Source organism: Crocuta crocuta, unplaced genomic scaffold (assembly GCF_008692635.1).
Source record: "Crocuta crocuta isolate KB4526 unplaced genomic scaffold, BGI_CrCroc_1.0 scaffold187, whole genome shotgun sequence".
NCBI lineage: Eukaryota > Metazoa > Chordata > Mammalia > Carnivora > Hyaenidae > Crocuta > Crocuta crocuta.
In genome coordinates, this window is record NW_027532196.1 from 2156544 (window position 1) to 2180847 (window position 24304).

Consider the following 24304-nt stretch of genomic DNA (forward strand, 5'->3'; position numbering starts at 1 on the left):
TTGGTGAATTCTACCAAACATTAAAAAAATAGGGACGCCTGGCTCAGTCGATTAAGTGTCCAACTTCGGCTCAGGTCATGATCTCACGGTTAGTGAGTTTGAGCCTCACATCAGGCTCTGTGCTGACAGCTCTATGTCTCCCTCTCTCTCTGCCCCTCCCCCACTCACACTCTTTCTCTCAAAAATAAATAAACATTAAAAAAATTTTTAATTAAAAAAATTTAAAAGCTAATAATAATCTTTATCAAAATCTTATAAATAATAGAGGGAACACATTCAGAATCATTCCACAAGGCCACTGCTACTCTGATACCAAAGCAGGATAAAAGCAATACAAGAATGAAAAACATCTAATTTTCCAATATAAGTATTACTACCCTGCCTTTCTTTTAATGTCCATTTGTGTGATAAATGTTTCTCCACCCCATCACTTTCAATCTGAAGATGTTTTGGTCTAAAATGAGTCTCTTGTAGGCAGCATACAGATGGGTCTTGTTTTTTTGTTTTTTTAAAATCTATTCTGAAACTCTGTGCCTTTACATTTAGTCCATTTATATTCAAAGTAATTATTTTTTTTTAATATTTATTTTTGAGAGAGAGGGTGAGAGTGAGGTAGGGACAGAGAGAAAGGTTGACAGAGGATCCAAAGCAGGCTCTACATTGATAGCAGAAAGCATGATGTGAGGCTCGAACTCATTAACTATAAGATCATGACCTGAGGGGAAGTCAGATGCCCAACTGACTGAGCCACGCAGAAACCCCATTCAAAGTAATTATTGATAAATATGTATTGATTGCCAATTTATTACTTGTTTTGTTATTGTTTCTGGAGATTTTCTCTGATCCTTTCTTGTCTGTATCACTTTTGGTCTCTTCTTTGCACTCAAAAAGTCTCTTTTAATATTTCTTGCAGGTCTGGTTTAGGCCATGAACTCCCTTAGCTTTTGTTTGTCCGGGAAACTCTCTCTCCCATTCTGAATGATAGCCTTGCTGGATAGAGTATTCTTGTCTGCAGATTTTTCCTATTTGGCCCTTTAAATATATCAGGCCACCCCCTTCCAGTTTGCCATGTTTCTGTTAGAAATCTGTAAATTAATCTGTAACTTCCCTTGTAAGTTAAGGACTTCTTTTATCTTGTTGCTTTCAAGATTTTTCCTTTAACACAATATTTTGGAAATTTAATTATAATATGTCTTGTTGGAATGCTTTTGTTGATTTTGATGGGATTCTCTGTGCCTTCTGATCTGCATGTTTGTTTCCTTCCCCCAAATTAGGGTAGTTTTCTGCTGTTATTTCTTGAAATAAATTTTCTGTCCCCTTTTTTCTCTCCTTCTTCTGGGATTCTTATAATACTAATGTTATTAAATTTGATGAAGTCACTGAATTCCCCTAAGCCTGTTCTCATGTTGCATAATTCTTCATCTCTTTTATTCAGTTTCATTATTTTCCATTATTTTGTCTAATATATCTCTTATTCATTCCACTGCTTCTTTCATCCTGTTGTTCATTGCATCGAGCCTGTTTTCCAATCTTGTTTATTGCATTCTTCATTTCTGATTGGTTCTTTAACTCTTTTATCTCTGTGGTAAGGGTCTTACTGCTGCCTTCTTTTCTTTTTTTTTTTCTTTTTTTTTTTTTATTTATTTCTAGGAGAGAGAGAGAGACAGCGTGAGCAGAGGAGGGTCAGAGAGAGAGGGAGTCACAGACTCTGAAACAGGCTCCAGGCTCTGAGCTGGCAGTCAGCACAGAGCCTGATGCGGGGCTCGAACCCACGAACCGTGAGATCATGACCTAAGCGAAAGTCGGATGCTTAACCGACTAAGCCACCCAGGCGCCCCTGCTGCCTTCTTTTCTTAAGCCCAGCGAGTATCCTTATGATTTTTGCTTTAAATTCTCCATCAGGCATGTTACTTATATCTGTTTTGCTTAGATCTCTGGCCATGGTCTTATCATGTTCTTTCATTTGGGATAAATTCCTCCATCTTGGCATTTTGTCTAAGTCTCTGCCTTTTGTATGTCAGAAAAGCCAGTTATGTCTCCTGCTCCTGAAAGTAATGCCTTATGAAGTCATGTAGTGCCCAGGGCCTGGCGCTTTAAGGAGTGTCTCCAGTGTGTGCTGTGTGTACTGTACTCTTGTGGTTTGGCTGCTCTGTCCTTTGGGCCAGTCATTTGCAGAGGCTCTCCTTGCTTGCTATGGTCAGTGTTTGGTCCCTGGCCTGAATGTGGCAAGTTTTAACCGGATGTGCTCTGATCTGCTTGTGAAATCAGACCTGACACCAACTCCACCAGAACTGAGGCCCTGCAGAACTCACATTAGGAGATGTGGTGTGGGCAGGAGTTTCTGCTGGTCTTCTGAGTAGGGGTGGGGGGCGGCTGTCACACTGGGGTTTAGGCACACTTGACTGAAAAGGGCAGTACTGCCAGAGCATAGGTGTGTAAGACTTGGTATAAGCAAGTTAGGCAGCCAGTATCCATGCTGGTCTGCTTTCCTTAGGATTTTATTTTAGTTTTTAGAGATGGGAAGCAGAGGTCTTACGTATCTATTGTTTTCATTTGGGTAAGAGGACGTTTACATTTTAATTAATACTACGGATTTTATATAGAAAGCGCATTTCAAAGGGCACTGAGTATTTTTTTTCAAGAGGCTTATCCCTCTAATGTTTATAAAAGTAGCTTTTTAATATTTTGTATATATAAGAAAAAATCAGCCTCTTCAGAAATGTTTTATTTGAACTCATCAACCTATAAATTAAATTTCCTTTGTTTTTACTTTGGCCAACAGTTCTACTGTTAACAGGTAGAAAATTGAAATAGAATTCTAGGCAGTGCTTCCTATCCATGTCTACCCTTTTTTAGTGTGTCTGAATGGTCCAGGTTCACTCCAAGGGATTTAAAATGGATTTTTTTTTTTTTTACAATTACAGAGATTATTCACCCCTGAAGGCTATGTAAGTTACTATTATAAGGTGAGAAAGGTGCTATTTTGTTAAATCCACATTACAGCTGTTAATGTGACATGTTTTTCAAAAGTAGGTAGAGGGAGATCCAGATTCACCCTGGCTGTTTAGATTTCTCCCATGCTCCCAGGTATGTGGGGTACCAGAGGCAAAATGGGAGACTCAGGCCAATTGTATATAAACAAATAAAAAAATTTAAAACAGAATTTTTTGTAGTTATTCAATAATGGAAATAAGACAGAACTCTAGGAGATTCCTAGGCAGAGAATCTGAATTCCCATATTATGTAAATCATTCCAATGAAAAAGGGGTTTTCTTTTATTTTTCTGTTTCCTTTTGATATTAGCCAGTTATTTGTTTCTTTAGTTTTTGCTGAATCTTATTACCAAAATTCTAGATTATTCATAGAAGCCATTTCATCCATCACTGAATTATTCTTCAACACAACTACTTACGTAGTACATAAGAGTATTTTAGTGCTAGGAAGACAAGAAAGATGTTTATAGTACTGCTTTTCTTCAACTATTCTTGGTTTCCTTGGATTTCTAGGATGTGGGGAGCATCTTGTGCGCACCATACTGGCTAGAGAATGTTCACATGCTTTACAAGCTGAAGATGCTCACCAAGCACTGTTGGAGACTATGCAAAACAAGTTTATCAGTAAGTATAGCATTAAAAAATTATGTTCTTCTAAATATAGATTGATTTACTTAGCTGTAAACTAGTTGGATACCTCATTTGTACCATGAGATCTAGCCAATGCCTAGGATAGACTTAGACCTTCTATTAATGCTGGTCATGAAAAGGGGTTATACCAGATACCTACTAATGCATGAAATTTGCCATATAACTAATCTAGTGCCCAAGCTATGAGACAGTATCTAAGATTAGAGTGATCTATCATAGCATAAAATCCTACTACCACAAAATTCAAGGGAAAACATCCTTGAAAGTTTTATAATACACTTTGGCTTTTTTTTTAGTTAGTGTTACATTAATGAATCTGGTGCTGCCATGTACAGTTTGTATAGGGTTGAGTTGAAATCCTGCCTGGGCTCCATTTGCCAAGCTGTGTAACCAAATGTGAAGCTCCATCAGTTTGGAGGAAGAGGTGCCTTTTTCTAATCCATAGAAAGATTTTGTATAGCCTAGCAGTGGCTCTATCTATAACTGTTGCTTTGGGTTAAAACTATTTGATTTAGTCTGGTTTTCCCATCATGTAACATTGAGCTTACCACTATGGAAAGACTAATGAAGTTGTGTAAGATGCATAAAGTATAGTTAAAAATAAGTTAGAGAAAGCGTATTACATGGTTAGTCTGGGAGGTTGTATTTTTACTTGAGGAATTAAGACAGGGTATAATGAGGTGCTAATTATCTGATGAGGACAACACAGACAAAAGTCACGGAAGGTCTTAAAAATCTAGCATAGAAGTTTACATTTGATCTAATAGAAAGGAGAGAATCCTTATGTGTTTCTAAATTGACAAATAAAATAGTATCTTGGAGGGGGGTTTATAAAGTACATCTAAGGTTGTCCAAGACCATCTCTATAGGAAGGAGACATTAGGGACTGGGAATGGTCCAAGGGATGGAGAGGATGGAGGAAATGGAGAAAGTGGAAATATTGGTAGACTCAGATTTTGAGACTAGGTGGATGTAGCCCTCTGGGTCAAATCAGGACATAGAAACATTAACATTAGGTTAACCAGGGGAAGTTTAATATAAAGATTTGCTAACTCTGTTGAAGGAGTAAGTATAAGATATAAAGAAACTCTGTGTGCTACTCTAGAGTGGAGAGGCCATACTGTAAAGAGTATAGATCTTGATGAAGGTATGGTTTGGCCACTGAGTAGCAGGGAAGGTCACTGGTTTGACCAGGCTGGGACTAGTCTGGAGTTGCTGAGCAAACAATAGGCCACTTTCTAGGGTGCAGACAGAGAGCAGATGATCAGTATTTAGTGGCTGGGTATGTAGTGGGAGCCTGGCACCAGTTGGGGACAGAGAACACAGAGGACTTCAGAGCCCACAGGCCACAGACGGATTACAGAGGCGCTGACTACTTGGTGTTTGACCCTTTGGGACACAGGGGCTACATGCAGACTATGCAGGGCCTTGCCATTGGAGTCTAGTGCAACTGCAGGGGGCCTATTGCCAAGCCCAGGCTTAGATATCAAAGTCACAAAGGCGCTGTCTTCACACCCACACTGTCTCTCCTCCCCAGTCCATGCTGGATATTGCAGGAAGGGTGTCTATTGTAACTGTCTATCTTCTCTTAACTCAGCTGAATGTCTGACTCCTTGCCTTCATTCTGCTAGTTCCTTCCATGTAAGCCTAATCTCTTTATACATGTCATTTTATATTTGTTTGCCACTCTTCCCTCTCTACTGGATAGAACCAGGATTCAGTGGAGCTTCTTGGTCATTGTGGGAGGGACCATCTGGTTCATGGTCACTCTCTTCCCACTGTTGGCTTCTACTGAGACAGGACTTGCCCTCCACGTCCTTATGGGTTCCTGGCTTCGGTTGCTCCTAAATCCACTATGATGTCTTTGGTCTTTTTGTAGTCTTTGACTTCTTCAGTACACACAGTATCCACTTATAGTAGATGCTAGTGGTAGTAGAATCAGATGGTCTGAAACTTCTGGAATAGTCCATTAGAATGTCAAGTCCTAATGGCCCAAGTATATGAGGCTAGATTTTTTTACTTTACTCTTAAAGGATCTGACTGGCCTGAGGGAATGGGGAACTTTTCTACCTGGCTTTCTGTGTCTTGAGGCCCCCTCTATTCTTGGATCCTTCAGATCTAGCAAGGGCTTTTTTTATTTGTCCCCTCTTTTTCCTCCACCCTTACCAGCTTGGAAAGAGGGACAGAAACCTATACAGTGATCAAGTCTTTTCTTCTCGTTTTCCCCACAAATGTTCAGTGTGTCCAGTCATATCCCAACTCGAGTCCTATCTTTAGGGTTCTTGTGGGGAGCTCCAAACTATTTATTTTGCCAAATTTTAGGCTTTACCTGTTCAAATCATATTTCATTCTAGAGCTGTCTATACTTAGAATTTATGAAAGTCCACTTAGAAGCACAAAGGATAAAACTTGTATCAGCTAGATAAATACACAACTGATGGGATCAATGTAAGGTTCTGGGGATGGAGATAAAACAATATTTCATTATTATACAGGCCTTTAGTAAGTATTGTGCTTTATTAGGAAAGATTTTTAGGGAAGAGAGAGAATGAAAAACAGATTATGGGCAGGAAAGAATTGGATGTATCTGAAGCAAGAACAGAGTGAATAACTATAGGAAAAGAATTCACTATGAAGAGGTTTTGTACAGGTGGTTTCTTGGCAGTTATTTGAACTGAGGTTATAAAGACATAAGTAATTGTATTAATTGTATGCATGTGAGCAAGAATTGCCTGAGAGCAAAATGTGTGGTGAGGAATGAGTTAGGGGCAGGCCTTTGAGGTTTTTCAGAAAAAAGTTGATTACATTTGTGTCACTATATTGTTATATATATCAGAATCCGACTTAAGTATTGTTGGTCTTTTGTTTTAGTAATTACCAACTGTTGATTGCTGTTTTTAAAGGAAAGCAAATTTTTGGCCTTAATAACACATATAATTTATATAATCTGGTATTGGTTATCCAGCTATATTAGAAGCATTCTTAGAATATTAGTGAGAAGGATAGTAAGAGGTGAAAACTGGATGCTGAGGAGAAATTAACTTCCTGGAAATAAATGGTGGGTGTGGAACTATGTCATGTAGCAATTTTCTGAAGCATTTTACTGAGTCCAAAGCCATAGATTTACCAGCTAGTTGTACCTTTCCAGATTTAGGTCAATGCTAAGTAGTTCCTGAACTCCACACTGTTGTCTTCTGTTGCCTGTCCTCTCCTTTTCTCTAGCTCTTTGAAGCAACTCAGAGAGTTGGACTGCAGTATTTCATGCTGCCACTGGATCCCATCACCTAATGCATATTGAACCCCATCTTAAAAATTCCAGAATCGTGGAAAGGAATAAGAAACTCACCTGATTGACCCTGTTTATTTAATAGTTGACAAAACTTAAGTTTCCAAGTTTAATGACTTGTCCATGTCAGTTAGTTAGTCAGTGTGTATTCTTTCTGTAAGATCACACTGCTTGCTTTTTTTTTTTTTTTTTTTTAAAGTAAAATGAATGGAAAATATAGGAGGAGACTTCTGGTGGTTAGCAGAGTTGGGTTCTACTCTCAAATCTGTGTCTGATTCACTGGATGTAACAATTTACTTAAGCTGTTTGTTTTCTTAAAGAAAAAAAAAAGAATGTTAGGCAAGAGACCATTTCTAAATTCCTTTACCGTGCTAAGTTCTATGAATTCTCTACTGCATTTAACTTGAAAATGTGAAATTCTTTTTAATCACGTGAATTGGAAATGGGATTGGAAAATGAAAAATTTCCAGAACCACTTGGGAATTTTCAGGAACCACAGATGATATTTATAAAGTAGGTAGAATGACATAAACAGAATTTACCAGAGGCCTGGACAAGGAGCAAGGAGGTTGGGTTCTTTCCTCTTTTAATAGTGATGACTTTAGTTGTTTATTGTAGGACAAGTCTCTTTGTTCTCACTTTCCTCATGTGTAAAATGAGAGGACAGAAAGTCCTTTCCAGCTCCAAAATTCTGTTTGATCCCAGGTTTGTTCACAGGCCAATCTAAACTATTTGTGTGACTGTACAATTGTAAATCAAGTTGCTCCTTAATTGAAGCTATGAATTAAAATTGTTAATGGTGGATTTTAAGTTCCTATTTGAAGTAATTTGGTTGAAATCCTCTGACAATGACTGAGACAAGCTAGCAACCACTTTCTTGGTTTTATGGAAAGACACCATTATATTCCTCCTTTCTTGCTTCCTTTGCTTTTTTGAAAATGCATTTGCATAGATAATATATCTAGAGATTCTCATTGGATACATAGAAAAATTTTATATAATTACCATGACAGATATTCCTTTTCCATTAATTCTTAAGTCCCATTGCTTTTGCCAGAAAGAACCACTACTGACAATTTGGTATGTGTTTTTATAGTATATTCTTTTTGTCCATGCACACACTTCTCTCTCTCTCATCATTTATAACAATTATAGAGGAGATTTCTAATATATTGTTTTGCAAAATACTTTTCACTTAACATATTTTGATGCTTTTAAGGTGTCAGTGTGTATAGGTTTATAGCTGCATATTCTGTGGTTCCATAATTTATCTGTTTCCCTACTGAGAGAGATTCATGTTGTCTGTAATTTAAAAAAAAGCTTTAATGTTTATTTTTTGAGAGACAGAGAAATAGCATGAATGGGGGAAGGGCAGAGAGAGACACACACACACAGAATCCAAAGCAGGCTCCAGGCTCTGAGCTGTCAGCAACAGAACTCAACATGGGGCTCGAACTCACGAACTGTGAGATCGTGACCTGAGCTAAAGTCTGACACTTAACTGACTGAGCCACTCAGGTGCTCCTCTGTAACTTTTGTCTGTATCATTTTCCCGTGTGTGAATTCATTTTTCTCTGACTCTGGGCATTTTATACAATCCCATTTTCACTCTTTTTGTAGCATATCGATTTTATTTATTGTTTTTTTTACTTTTTTTCAGCAGTTGCCCTAGAGTTTGCAATATACTTTTATAACTAGGTCTATGTTCAGATAATCTTATGCCACTTCATGGGTAGTGCAGGTACCATAAATAACAAAAAATGCCCAATTCTTCTCTCTCATCCCTCTGTCATTCCTGTCATTCATTTCAGGCATACGTAATCACATATAAGTACACCCTCCCACACACACAAGTGGAAATGTTGTTGCTATTATTATTTTTAACAAATTATTATCTGTTAGATCACTTAAGAATAGGAAAAGTAAAAGTTTATTTGCCTTCTCTTATTACTTCTTTAATATTCTTCCTTTCTTTATGTAGAGTGAAGTTTCTGCCTTATCAATTTCCTGCTTTCTGAAGTATTTCTTTATTTCTTACAAGACATGTCTACTGGCAACAAATTCCTTAAAGTTTGTTTGCCTGAGAAAGTCTTCATTCCTCTTTTTGAAAGATAGTTTTGCAGTCTACACAGTCAAGTTTGGTGTGTGTTTGTGTGTGTGTGTGTGTGTGTGTGTGTGTGTGTGTTTCTTGTTTTTCTTCTGACTCTTGAAATATTTTACTTCACTCTCTTCTGGGTTCCATGATTTCTGAGAAGTCAGACATAATTCTTATGTTTGCTCTTCTTTGGGTAAGGTGTTTTTTTCCTCTTGATTTGTTCAAGATTTTTTTTCTTTACCTTTGATTTTGTGTACTTTGAATATAATTTGCCTGGATATAGTTTTTTGGGGGCCTTTATCTTGCCTATTGTTCCTCGAGCTTCCTGGATCTGTGATTTGGTGTTTGACATTAATTTGGAGAAAGTCTCAGTCATTGTTGTTTCAAATATTTCTTCAGTTCCTTTCTCTCTTCTCCTTTTGAGATTCCTATTTTGTTTAGGTTACATCTTTCATAGTAGTTCCACAGTTTTTGAATATTCTGTTCTGCTTTTCTGAGTTTTTTACTCTTTGCTTTTCAGCTATTGATGTTTCTCTTTGCATTTCCTAAGTGTTTTTCATCTCTAGCATCTGTTGTATTCTTTCTTAGAATAGCCATCTCTGCTTTCATCATCCATTGTTCTTGATCTTGTCTACTTTTTCATTAGAGCCCTTAGTGTATTAATCATAGTTCTTTTTTTTTTTAATATTTTTATTATTTCTAGGAGAGAGAGAGAGACAGCGTGAGCAGGGGAGGGTCAGAGAGAGAGGGAGACACAGACTCTGAAATAGGCTCCAGGCTCTGAGCTGGCAGTCAGCACAGAGCCCGACGCGGGGCCCGAACCCACGAACCATGAGATCATGACCTAAGCGAAAGTCGGACGCTTGACCGACTAAGCCACCCAGGCGCCCCTAATCATAATTCTTTTAAATTCCTCGTCTGATAATTCCAGAATTCTTGTCATAGGTGAATCTAGTTTGATGCTTGTTCTGTCTCTTTAAACAGTGTTTTGTGTTTTTTAGTATGCTTTGTAATTTTTTCTTGATAACTAGACATGATGTATTGGGTAAAGAGAACTGTGGGAAATAGGCCTTTAGTAATATGGTGATGAGGTGTGGGTGAGAAGTATTCTGTAGTCCTATAATTCTGTCCCAGTATTCTAGTGAGCCTGTGCCTCTGGTCTGTGAACTTTGCAAGTGCTTCTTAGTTTTTACCCCTACCCTTTTCTCCCATGTAGAAGGTTAGAGCTGGCTGGAGTTGAATATTTTACATTGAGTTTAGACTCTGACAAAGCCCCAACAGATTAGGCTCTGATAGCATAGTTTCTTTTGAGGGCAAGCCTTGTTAATAAGAACAGAAAGTTCTCTTGTATTTATTTATTAAAAAAAAATTTTTTTAAATGGTTATTTATTTTTGAGAGAGACAGAGTGTGAGCAGGGGAGGGGCAGAGAGAGAGGGAGACACAGAATCTGAAGCTGACAGCTCAGAGCCCAATGCAGGGCTTGAACCCATGAACTGTGAAATCATGATCTGAGCCAGTGTCAAATGCTTAACTGACTGGGCCACTCAGGTGCCCCATTTTGTATTTATAAATGTTTTCTTTTCTCCTGCTTCCGCTGGAAACAATAGAGGATTTTTTAAGGTCTTCACTAGTGTGAAAACCTGGTAGAGCTCCAGGAGTTAAAACTCACAAAGATGTCATCCCAGTCCCTTTCCCCCAGGTTTTTTAGCTCACCCATTTGTCCATACTGAGACTCTAGCAGTTCTTCAAAAACAGTTCTGGTTTTCCACTGGTTGTGTGGAGGTTTCTTCTCATGACTTTGCCTTCTGATAAGTTAAGATTCTCTGTGTCTCACTGTCTGTCTCTATTTTGGGGGGGCAGTAGTTAACCTTGTGACCTCACTTCTCTGACGGATCTAAGAAGGGCTGTTGATTTTTCATTTGTTGTTAAGATGCAGTAGCAACTTCCAAATTCTTTACACACTGGACCAGAAATTGGAAGTTTCCTTCACACTCTTTCCAAATGCTTATTATCAGTTTTAAGAAAGTATACAAGGAGCTCCTGGGTGACTCAGTTGGTTGAGGATTTGATTCTTGATTTTGGCTCAGGTCATGACCCCAGGGTTGTGGAATTGAGCTTCACACTCAGTAAGGAGCCTGCTTAATTAAGATTCTCTCTCCTCCCTTCTGCCCATCTCCCCCACTCACATGTTCTCTTTCTCTCTTAAATAAAATAAATAAATAAATAAATCCAAAATCATTAAAAAGATTAAAAAGATGGGTTAAAAATTTTTAAAAAGATGGATTAAAATGATGGTTTTCAGTTCTGAGTCATCTTCTTGATGAGTATGGTTGACCAACTTTTCACACATATTTGGCCTTTTATATTAATATATTATTATCTTTTCATAGCTCTTGACCATTTTTATGTTGTACTATTTGGGTGATTTTCTTTTAATTGATATTTAACTTTTGTTAATATTAAAATTACCTAAAATGAAAGAATTAAAAATGGCATGGCACTAACCATCTCTACAGAATTTTAAAATAACCTTGTCTTTTTTGAGTGGTGATATATTTGATATCTGTGACCTTCTGTAACAATAAGGTATTTTTTAAAGTAATTTTATACTTAATGATTAAGTAATTTGTTTTTATGTAGTTTTTCTAGGCAGTGACTTATTTCCTATTTTTTTTATAATTTGAGACAAACTCTGAATTTATCTTAAATGTAGGGCTCTTTAAAAATCTACTTTTGATAAATGAGACCTTAATGTGGTAGAATGAATGGAGTAAAATTGAAAGACATTTTGAAGATTGAACTGTTTTTGTTTCTACTTTCATTACCATTATGCCAAGATCCAGAGCTTTGGTTTGACTTAATATAGGAAGCATGAAAGAGAATAATCAATTCATGCATTTTTTTTAAAAAAAACCACTGTTTGTGTAACATAAAAAACCCATAAAAATGAGTATTGTAAAAATAGTGCTTTAATAATACTTCATGCTAACCAGCTGATTATAGACTGAATGCTTAGTTAAGTAGAGAAAAGAAATAAATAGACTTCCTTTTTGTGCTTTTTAAGTGATTACACACACACACTTAAAAGCTCTTACACTGATTCAAATGTGACTTTTCCTATTCATGGTTATTTTTGAATGAACTTGGTTTCATGAATTACTCTTTTTTTCCATGCAAACTGTGGCTGTACATGTGGTATGTGAACTTCAGGGTGGCATTATAGCCTCTTACCCAGTTCCCAACAAGTAATGTCACAGCACATTTTTTAGTTAGTTCTGCTCACTACCAAATATAGTAGTCAATCAAATATTATCTATAAAAATCAAATTTCTTTTTCCTTCTCTTTGGCTTTCTAAGCGAAGTTATTAGTACTATCAACCTACAGTCTATGTGACCATTGTTGAAAAATACTATGTAGTATACAGTATTGTGATTTAAAAAGTAGTTTTCACTGTATGTTATTTTATACCTTTGGAGAATATTTTAATTCTTTTTAAAAAATTTTTTAACATTTATTCATTTTTAAGAGTGAGAGAGCATGAGTGGGGGAGGGGCAGAGAGAGAAGGAGACAGAATCAGAAGCAGGCTCTAGGCTCTGAGCTGTCAGCACAGAATCTGATGTGGGGTCTTAACTCACAGACTGTGAGATCATGACCTGAGCTGAAGTTGGACAGTTAACCCACTGAGCCACCTAGGCGCCCCGCTTTGGGGAATATTCTTACACTGTTATTGACATAGGTTTATTGTCAAATGCAGAATGCCATGTACAATTGAGGTTGAAGGGAGTCCACTCTTGTGATTTTTCACCAAAAAATCACAAGAGGTTGTATTTGATAAATATTTTCTTGTAATGACCAAATTTTTAACTAAAACCCTGATAATTCATGAGCTTACATAGGAGGAACAAAAGTACATTGTCATTACATATTTTAACCTGTTTCTAAGATCAACTATGTTTCATGAATTTCTTTATAATTTAAAAAACTTTAAAAACATGCTGTTCTCCTTGAAACACTAAAATCTTTTTCCTTTGTAGCTATCTGGAGCTTAGTCTTTTTATCTATTAAATCAAACATGTTTTTCCTTCATTATCATAAATGATATGATACTTAGTTTGCTGTACTCACATGTCCAAATTCAAAACAAGGAAAGTAATAAATTAGGCAACTTCCAAAGCATGATTCATCACTTATTTTTGGGTCCTATGCATTTATACTTTCAGAATTTTTAACATCTTTGTATTTAACAAATATTCATTGAAATCCATTTAATGTACTTTGTTGGCTAGTGTGAGAGATTTAGAGACAAATATAAAAGATTTGCGGGTGCCTGAGTGGCCCAGTTGGTTAAGCATCCGACATTGGCTCAGGTCATGATTTCACAGTTTGTGGGTTCAAGCCCCGCATCGGGCTCTGTGCTGAGAGCTCAGAGCCTGAAGCCTACTTCGGATTCTGTGTCTCCCTGTCTCTCTGCCCCTCCCCCACACTCCACTCATGCACACTCTCTCTCTGTCTCTCTCTCTCTCTCAAAAATAAACATTTAAAAAATATAAAAAAAGATTTGCTATCAAGGAGCTTGCATTGTAGGTGAAGGAGAAAGGCAAATCCATAATAATAAAATGTAAGATGCAAGAAGTGCCACACTCAGAAAATATAGGCACTCCTGTTCCTGGCAATTTCATGAAGTAAAATTCTAGAACCTTTTGATTACAAATAATCCAACAATGCTGAGCAAAATACTAACTGAAAAAAATCACACTTTCAAGTGAGTAGAACAGAATTTTCATTTAAGGTGGTCCTGGATACATGAAGCTCTCAGGGCTTAATGAAAGAAAATTCAAATCTTTCATGAAAGAATGTTCTTTCAAGTCAAATCTCAAAATACTCCTCAAATATGAATCCAAAGTATAATCTTAAATTGAAATAAAACACTTTACATAAAGAGACTTTTCATGAGAGAGAGTATGTATGTCAATACAAACTTTAAACAGATTACCAAAGATGTTACATATTAGAATTGCTAGATAGAAAATATGAAATAAGTATGTTGTAGACATTAATTTACTTAAAGCTCTTATTTTAATTCCTGTTAGTAAACATACATTGTTATATTAGTTTCAGGTGTACAATATAGCGATTCAGCACTTCCATACAATACACAGTGGTCATCACAAGTGCACCCCTCAATCCCCCCAACCCTCTCCCCTCTGGTAACCATCAGTTTGTTCTCTATAATTAAGAGTCTGTTTCTTGATTTCTCTCTCTCCCTTTCCTTCCCCTTTTTGCTGTTTGCTTTGGTCTTTAAATTCCACATATGACAGAAATCATATGGTGTTTGTCTTTCTCTGGCTTATTTATTTTCCTTAAAGTTATACTTTCTAATTCATGTCATTGCAAATGGAATGATATAACTTTTTTATGGCTGAATAATATTCCATGGTATATATGTACCACATCTTTATCCATTCATCCAGGTATGGATACTTGGGCTGCTTCTGTAATTTGCTATTGTAAGTAATGCTGCAATAAACATAGGGGTGATGTATCCCTTTGAATTCATGTTTTTGTTTTCTTTGGGAAAATACCCAGTACTGTGATTGCTGGATTGTAGGATAGTTCTATTTTTAACTTTGTAAAGAGACTTCATACTGTTTTTCACAGATAGCTGTACCAGTTGCCATTCCCATCAACAGTGCACAAGTGCTCCTTTTTCTCCACATCCTTGCCTGGGTGAGCATGTGGGTGGCTCAGTTGGTTAAGCTTCAGGTCATGATCCCATGGTTTGTGAGTTTGAGCCCCATGTCGGGCTCTGCATTGATGGCTCAGAGTTTGCCTGGGGTTCTCCCTCTCTCCCTCTCTCTGCCTCTCCCCCACTTGCTCTCTCTCACTCTCAAAATAAATAAATAAACTTTAAAAACAAAGCAGAACAAAAAGTCTCTTGTGGTTTGTTTTCCCTCTCTTCCTCTTCCCCCTTACCATAAGTTCATCTGTCTTATTTCTTAAATTCCACATATGAGTGAAATCAAATATTTATCTTTCTCTGACTGACTTATTTCACTTAGCATAATATGTTCTAGTTGCATCCACATTGTTGCAAATAGCAAGATTTCATTCTTTTTGATGGCTGTGTAGTATTACATAGTTATATATATATATTTATATACACATACACACATGCACTTACACCCCACATCTTCTTTCTTCATTCATCAGTCGATGGACATTTGTGCTCTTTCCATACTGTGTCTATTGTCAGTAGCACTGCTATAAACATTGGGGTGCATGTGTCCCTTTGAAACAGCACACCTGTATCCTTTGAATAAATACCTAGTAGTGCAATTGTTGGGTTGTAGGGCACCTCTATTTTTAATTTTTTGAGGAAACTCATGCTGTTTTCCAGAGTGACTGTGCCGGTTTTAATTCCCAAAAACAGTGCAGAAGTGTTCCCATTTCTTCATATCCTTCCCACCATCTGTCGCTTACTGAGTTGTTAATTTTAGCCATTCTGACAGGTGTGAGGTCATATCTTATTGTGGTTTTGATTTGTATTTCCCTGATGATGAGTGATATTGAGAATCTTTTCATGTGTCTGTTAGTCATTTGGATGTCTTCTTTGGAAAAGTGTCTGTTCATGTCTTCTGCTGATTTCTTCACTGGATTATTTGTTTATTGGGTGTTGAGTTTGATGTTCTTTATAGGTTTTGGATACTAACCCATTAGCATTTGCAAATATCTTCTCTCATTCCAAGGGTTGCCTTTTAGTTTTGTTGATTGTTTCCTTCGCTATGCAGAACGTTTTATCTTGATGGAGTCCCAGTAGTTCATTTTGCTTTGTTTCCCTTGCCTCTGGTGATGTTTTTAGTAAATGCCCCAGCCAAGGTCAAAGAGGTTACTGCCTGTTTTCTCCTTTAGGATTTTGGTGGTTTCCTGTCTCACATTTAGGTCTTTCATCCATTTTTAATTTATTTTTGTGTATGGTGTAAGAAAGTGGCTCAGTTTCATTCTTTTATGTGTTGCTGTTCACTTTTTCCAAACCTTTTGTTGAAAAGACTGTCTTTATTCCATTGGATATTCTTTCCTGCTTTGTTGAAAATTAGTTGACCATATAGTTGTAGGTCCATTTTTGGGTTTCCTAGTCTGTTCCATTGATATAAGTGTCTGTTTTTGTGCCAGAGCCATATTGTTTTGATCAACATAGCTTGTAATATGGCTTGAAATCTGGAATTGTGATATCTCCAGTTTTCTTTTTGTTTTTCATTTTCAGAGTTGCTTTGGATATTCGGGGTCTTTTGTTATTCCATTCACATTTTAGGATTGTTTGTTCTAGCTGTGAAAAAAATGCTAGTGATATTTTGATAGGGATTGTGTTAAATGTGCAGATTGCTTTGGGTAGTATAGACATTTTAACAATGTTTGTTCTTCCAATTCATGAGCATGTGGAATGCTTTTCTATTTCTTTGAGTCCTCTTCAGTTTCTTTTATAAGTGTTCTGTAGTTTTCAGGGGTTAGATTTATTCCAAGGTATCTTATGGGTTTTGGTGCAATTGCAAATGGGATTGGTTCCTTGATATATTTTTCTACTGCTTCGTTATTGGTGTATATAAATGCAGCAGATTTCTGCACACTGATTTTATGCCCTGTACTTTGCTAAATTCATATATTAGTTCTAGGAATTTTTTGGCAGATCTTTCGGGTTTTCTACATATATTGTCATGTCGTCTGTAAGTAGTGAAAGTTTGACTTCTTCCTTGCTGATTTGGATGTCCTTTATTTTGTTTTGTTGTCTGATTGCTGAGGCTAAGACTTCCAGTACTATGTTAAATAATAGTGGTGAGAGTGAACATCCCTGTCTTGTTACTGACTGTAGTGTCATCCCCATTGAGGATGATATTAGCTGTGGGTTTTTTGTATATGGCCTTTATGATGTTGAGGTATGTTTCATCCAGCCCTACTTTATTGAGGGTTTTTATTTTTATTTTTTTGTCAAGAATGGATGCTGTGTTTTGTCAAACACTTTTTCTGTGTCTATTGACAGGATTTTATGATTCTTATCCTTTCTTTTAAATAATGTGGTGTATTGTGTTGATTCATTTGCAAATATAGAACTAACCCTGTAGCCCATGATCCTACTTGATCATGGTGAATAATTCTTTTAAGGTTGAATTCCATTTGCTGGTATTTTGTTGATAACTCTTGTATCCGTGTTCATCAGGGATATTGGCCTGTAATTCTTTTTAGTGGGGTCTTTGGTTTTAGAATCAAGGTAATTCTGGTTTCGTAGAATGAGTTTGGAAGTATTCTTTCTATTTCTATTTTTTGAAACAATTTGAGAACAAAAGGTATTAACTCTTCTTTAAGTATCTGGTAGAATTCCCCTGGGATGCCATCAGGCCCAGGACTCTTGTTTGTTGGGAAATTATTGATTACTCATTCACTTTTTTTGCTGGTTATGGAAATGTCCAGATTTTCTATTTTTTCTGTTTCAGTTTTGATAGTTTGTAATTTTGTAGAAATGTGTCCATTTCTTCCAAATTGTTCAGTTTGTTGGCTTATAATTTTTCATAGTATTCTCTTATAATGGTTTGTATTTCTGTGGTGTTTGTTGTGATCTCTCCTCTTTCATTTATGATTTTATCTGTGTCCTTTTTATTTCCTTTTTGTTAAGTCTGGCTAGGGGTTTATCAATTGTATTAATACTTTCAGAGATTCAGATTTTGTTGATCTGTTCTACTGTTTGTTTGTTTGTTTACATATTTATTTCTGCTCTAATTTTCATTATTTCCCTTCTTTTGCTGGCTTTAGGCTTTATTGACTTTTCCTTTTCCAGCTCCTTTAGGTACCTTCCATGTATTTGAGGTCTTTACACATTTTTCCTGTGGCTTACTTTAAGTTTCATGGCCTTGTGGTCTGAAAATATACATGGTATGATCTCAATCTTTTTCTGCTTGATGAGGGTTGACTTGTGATCCGATGTATGATCTATTCTGGAGAATGTCCCATGTACGCTCGAGAAGAATGTATTTTCTGCTGCTTTAGGATGAAATGTTGTGAATATATCTATTAGGTACATCTGGTCCAGTGTGTCATTCAGAGCCGTTGTTTCCTTGATGACTTTTTGCTTAGATGATCTGTCCATTGCTGCAAGTGGGGTGGTAAAGCCCCCTATTATTATTGTATTATTATCAATGAGTTTCTTTATGTTTGTGATTATTTGATTTAAATATTTGGGTGTCTCCACATTGGAGGCATAAATATTTATAATTGTAGATCTTGATGGATAGATCCCTTAATTATGATATAATGCCCTTCTTCATCTCCTGTTAAAGATTTTGGTTTAAAAGCTCATTTGTCTGATATAAGTATGGCTACTCCAGCTTTCTTTTAACTTCCATTAGCATGAGAGATGGTTCTCTATCCCCTCACTTTGAATCTGCAGGTGTCTTTAGTTCCAAAATGAGTCTCTTTTAGGCAGCATATAGATGGGTCTTGCTTTTTTTAAATCTATTCTGATACCCTGTGTCTTTTTATTAGAGCATTTAGTCCGTTTATATTCAGTGCTTATTGAGATATATAAATTTAGTGCCATTATGTTACCTGTAGAGTTGGTGTTTCTGGTGATGTTCTCTGGTCCTTTCTAGCCTTAGTTGCTTTTGGTCTTTTTTCTCCCCTGAAAGATTCCCCCTTAAAATTTCTTGCAGGGCTGGAATGGTGGTCATGAGCTCCTTTAGTTTTTGTCTAGGAAACTCTTTATCTTTCCTATTCTGAATGACAGCTTTGCTGGGTAAGGAATCCTTGGATGCATCTTTTTCTCATTCATCATGTTGAATATATCCTGCCACTCCCTTCTATTCTGCCGAGTTTCTGTGTACAGATCTGCTGTTATTCTTATTGGTCTTTCCTTGTAGGTTAAGAACTTTTTTTCATGATTCATTCCTTGTCTGTGTTATTTTGTGAATTTGACTATGATATACCTTGACAATATATAACTTTTGTTGAATTTAATTGGAGTTCTCTGTGCTCTTGGATTTTAATGTCTGTGTCTTTCCCCATATTAGGGAAATTTCAGCTATAATTTGTTCAGATAAACCTTCTGGCTTCTTTTCTTTCTCTTTTTTCCTCTGGGATGTCTATGATATGAATGTTATTCCATTTTAGTAAGTTGTTGAGTGCCCTAGGTCTACCTTTGTGATCCATTACCTTTCTTTCCCTCTTCTTTTCACCTTCATTATTTTCCATAATGTTATCTTTTATGTCACTGATTCACACCCTGTTTTGTCCACCCTGCTTTGTCCATCCTGATTCACACCCTGCTTTGTCCATTTGGGTTTGCGTCTTGGTTATAGCATTTTAATTTTGGCCTGATTTGATTTTAGTTCTTTTATCTCCACAGAAGGCAATTGTTTCATGCCTTCTGTTTCTTACAAGTCCAGCTAGTATCCTTATAAAGGTTGTTTTAAATTCTAGTTCAGATATCTTATGAAAATAAACAAAAAATTAAAAATATATAATTTGTAAACATAAAATTTAAAAAGTTAAAAAAGGAATTGATAAAAGAAGAAAATATATGAAAATATAATGATAAAAAAGTGAAGAATAAAAGTAAAAGGGAAGCTAGATTCTATTTCCCCTCGAGTGAAGCTTTGTAGCACTCTGTGGTCAGTAGACTTAGTGTGAGTGAGTAGCTTCTGCTGGTCTTCTAGGGGAGAGGCCTATTTCATGATTCTTAGGTGAATTTGCCCTCGTGAGATGTACTTGTAGGGTAAAGGGAAGTGGGTCCTGGTATAAGTGGCACCGGCCTCCAGAAGATGATATTCTTTGCTCCCTGAAGGCTTTCAGTGCTAAAAAGGATGAATATGGTGGCACCCCACTTTCTAGCCCCAGAAGTGAAATTTCATGCCCCGCACTCCTTATGATACCCTCACAGAAGGGCAATCAGTCACCCCTCTTTTGTCCCCAGTTTTGGTCAGATTACTGCATTCACCCTGCCTTTGTCCAAGCTTTTTTTTTTTTTTAAATCTCAGGTGCAGGACTGAGTTTCAAAACTCAAAATTTTAGGGACTAACACTGGGCAGACCCTCACTGTTCCTCTGGGACAGGGTCTCCTAGAACTTTTGCAGCTTGCCACCCATGCAAGGAATGATGTGGCATAATCATGCAGTGGTTCAGAGTTTATGGCAAAACAGAACAGAAAGCCAGCACCCCAGCTCGCTGCACCCAGCTGAGTCCTACTCCTGTGTTTGGGAACAGAGCAGCACATTGGCACCACCCATCCTTCTTGTGTCCCAGGGAATTCTCCGTCCTCGCTGTGACTCCTAGGACTCCACCCTGCTTTGCCACCTGAGCATCTTTAAGCCGGTTTAAACATCTAAAAAGTTTAAATTTTGTGCTCCACTGCACATATTACTTGTGCTTGCCTTTTTAAGCAGTCTCCCTCTCCATTGCCGTATCCACAGTTGAATCTCCCCCAAGTCAACTCTTTGCACCTCCTACCTTCCAAAACATGATTTCTTTTCTACGTGTAGACCTGCAGTTTTTGTTCTCTCAGACCTCTGATTTCTTGGATGTTCAGAATGATTTGATAACTATCTGGCTGTGTTTGAGGAAGGAGACAAGCTTAAGGTCCTCCTGTCCCCTGGCATCTTAACTCCTCCTCTTATACATTCTTTATACATTTTGGGTACTAACCCTTTATTGGATATGTCATCTGGAAATACCTTCTCTATTCTGTAGGTTGTCTTTAAGTTTTGCTGATTGTTTCCTTTGTGATGTAGAAACTTTTTATTCTGATGTAGTCCCAATAATTTATTTTTGCTTTTGTTTCCCTTGCCTAAGGACACATATCTAGAGAAAAGTTGTTACAGCTGATGTCAAAGAGGATGTTACTGGTGTTATCCTCTAGGACTTGGATGGTTTCAGGACTCACACTTACGTCTTTAGTCCATTTTTAGTTTATTTTTGTGTGGTGTAAGAAAGTGGTCCCATTTCTTTCTCTTCAATGTTGCTGTCCAGTTTTTCCAGTACCATTTGTTGAAGAGAATGTCTTTTTCACATTGGATACAGTTTCTTGCTTTGTCAAAGATTAATTGACTATATAGTTTTGGTTCCATTCCTATTCTGTTCCATTGATCTAAGTGTCTGTTTTTGTGCCAGTCCTGTACTGGTTTGATTGCTACATTGTTGTAATATAACTTTATGTCCAGAAATGAGATGCCTTTTCCTTGTCAAGATTGTGTTTGGCTATTCAGGGTCTTTTGTAGCTCCATACAAATTTTTGAATGGTTTGTTCTAGTTCTGTGAAACGTGCTGTTGGTGTTTGATAGGGATTGCGTTAAATTTGTAGATTGCTTTGGGTAGTATGGACATTTTAATGATATTTATTCTTTCAGCCTATGACCATAGAATGTCTTTTCATTCCTTTGTGTCATTTTTAATTTCTTTCATCAGTGTTTTGTAGTTTTTAGAGCACAGGTCTTTCACCTCCTCGGTTAGGTTAATTCCTGGTTATCTTATTATTTTTGATGCAGTTGTAAATGGAATTTTTCTTAATTTCTTTCTGTTGCTTCATTATTGGTGCATAGAAATGCAACAGATATCTGCACATTGATTTTTATATCCTGCAACTTTAGTGAATTCTTTTATTGGTTCTAGCAGTTCTTTGGTGGTCTTTGGGATTTCTATATATAGTATCATGCCCTCTGCACATAGTGAAAGTTTTACTTCTTCCTTACCAATTTGAACACCTTTTATTCTTTTCTCTTGTCTGATTGCTGTGGTTAGGAGTTCCAGTATGATGTTGAATAAAAGTGGTGAAAATGGCCATTTTTGTCTTGTTCCTTATCTTACAGGGAAAACTTTCAGTTTTTCACCATTGACTAAGATGTTAGCTGTGTGTTTCTCATATATGATTTTATAATGTTGAGGTATGTTTGCTCTAATCCTACTTTGTTGAGGGTTTTTATTTTTTTTTAATCATGAATGGACGTCGTACTTTGTCAAACACTTTTTCTGAGTCTATTGAAATGATCATATGGTTCTTATCCTTTTTCTTATTGATGTAATGTGTCATATTGATTGATTTGCAACTATTGAACCACCTTTGCATCCCAGCAATAAATGCCACTTGATTGTGATGAAGGATGCTTTTGATGCATTGTTGGATTTGGCTGGTATTTTGTTGAGGACTTTTGTATCTATGTTTATCGGCGATATTGACCTGCAGTTGTATTTTTTAGCGGTGTCTTGATCTGGTTTTGTTATCAGGGTAATACTGGCCTCATGGAATGAATGTGGAAATTTTCCTTCCTTTTCTATTTCTTAGAATGTTTTGAGAATGGTATTAACTCTTCTTTCAGTGTTTGGTGGAGTTCACCTGTGAAGCCATTTTGTCCTGGACTTATAGTTTTGGGTTTGTTTTTTTTTTTTGTTTTTTTTTTGTTTTTTTTTTTGGATTACTGATTCAATTTCTTTGATAATTATTGATCTGTTCAAATTTTCTATTTCTTCCTCATTCAGTTTTGGTAGTTATATGTTCCTAAGAATTTGTTGATTTCTTTTACATTGTCCAATTTGTTGGTATATAGTTTTTCTAATATTCTCTTACAACTGNTTTGTTTTTTTTTTGTTTTTTTTTTTGGATTACTGATTCAATTTCTTTGATAATTATTGATCTGTTCAAATTTTCTATTTCTTCCTCATTCAGTTTTGGTAGTTATATGTTCCTAAGAATTTGTTGATTTCTTTTACATTGTCCAATTTGTTGGTATATAGTTTTTCTAATATTCTCTTACAACTGTTTTTATTTATGTAGTATTGGTTGTTATTTCTCCTCTCTCATTTGTGATTTTATTTATTTGGGCCATTTTGCTTTTTCTCTTGGTAAATATGGCTAGAGGTTTGTTAGTTTTATTCATTTTATCAAAGAACCGGCTCTTTTTAAAAAAAAAAAAATTTGTGAAGTTAGCTAACGTAGTGTGTACAGTGTAGTCTTGGCTTCAGGAGTAGATTCCCATGATTCATCACTTACATACAACACCCAGTGCTCATCCCAACAAGTGCCCTCCTCAATCCCCATCTCCCATTTTCCATTTTCCCTTCCTCTCAACCCCTCACACCCATCAACCCTTGTCTCTTATAGTTAGCCTCTCTTTGTTTGTAACTTATTTTTCCTTCCCTTCCCCTATGGCCTTCTGTTAAATTTCTCAAATTCTGCATATGAGTGGAAACATGACATCTGTCTTTTTCTGACTGACATGTTTACTTAGCATAATACACTTCATTGACTTGTTCTATTGTTATTTTAGTACTATATAATTTATTTCTGCTCTAATCTTTATTATTTCCTTCCTTCTGCTCGTTTTAGGTTTTGTTTGTTCTTGTTTTTCTAGCTCCTTTAATTGTAAGGTTAGGCTGTTAATCAGATTTTTCTTGCATTTTGAGGTGGTCCTGAATTACTATAAACTTACCTCTTAGAACTGCCTTTGTTGCATACAAAGGTTTTGGAGTGCCGTGTTTTCATTTTCATTTTTTTCCATATACTTACTAAATTTCCCGTTTGACCCATTCATTATTAAGTAGCATGTTATTTAACCTCTAACATACCTGTGGTCTTTCCAGAATTTTTTCTTATAGTTGACCTAGTTTCATAATGTTGTGGTCAGAAAAGATGCATGATATGATTTCAGTCTTAAATTTGTTGAGGATTGTTTTGTGTACTATTATCTGATCTGTTCTGGAGAATGTTCCATATGAACTGAAGATAATGTGTATTCTGCTATATTAGGATGGAATGTTCTGAATATATCTGTTAAATCCATCTGATCTTGTGTGTCATTCAAAGCCATTGTTAGATGATTTGTCCATTGATATAAGTGGGGTGTGAAAGTCCCCTACTATTATTGTATTGTTATCAGTTAGTTCTTTTATACTTGTTGCTGTGTAATGTATTTGGGTGCATAAATATTTACAATTGTCATATCTTCTTGTTGGATTGCCCCATTTATTATTATATAGTGTCCTTCTTTGTCTCTTGTTATAGTCTTTGTTTGAAAGTCTATTTTGTCCCTTATAAAGAGCAATATAAATATATTGCTACTCCAGCTTTCTTTTCACATTCATTTTCATAATTGATGTTTCTCCATCACCTCACTTTCTTTTTTTTATTATTTATTTTTAATTTTTAAATATAATTTATTGTCAAATTGGCTTACATACAACACNTCACTTTCAATCTGCAGGTGTCTTTAGGTTAAAAAGGGGTCTCTTGTAGGCAGCATATAGATG

General features: G+C 36.3%; 1 protein-coding gene across 6 annotated transcripts in view; it reads left to right on the forward strand.

Annotated features, from left to right (window-relative positions):
- Nucleotides 1–24304, forward strand: part of TASP1 (taspase 1) — a 273452-nt gene that overhangs the window by 145941 nt on the left and 103207 nt on the right. For 5 of the 6 annotated variants that reach the window (XR_013338382.1, XM_077777537.1, XM_077777536.1 and 2 more), the window contains one exon: nucleotides 3507–3617. The exons of the other annotated variant lie outside the window; for it this stretch is intronic. Coding sequence is in view for 4 of the 5 variants with exons in the window: in XM_077777537.1 (XP_077633663.1) it covers nucleotides 3507–3617 (111 nt within the window). In the remaining variant the exon portion in view is untranslated. The remainder of the gene's footprint in view (nucleotides 1–3506; nucleotides 3618–24304) is intronic. 6 annotated transcript variants of the gene reach the window in all.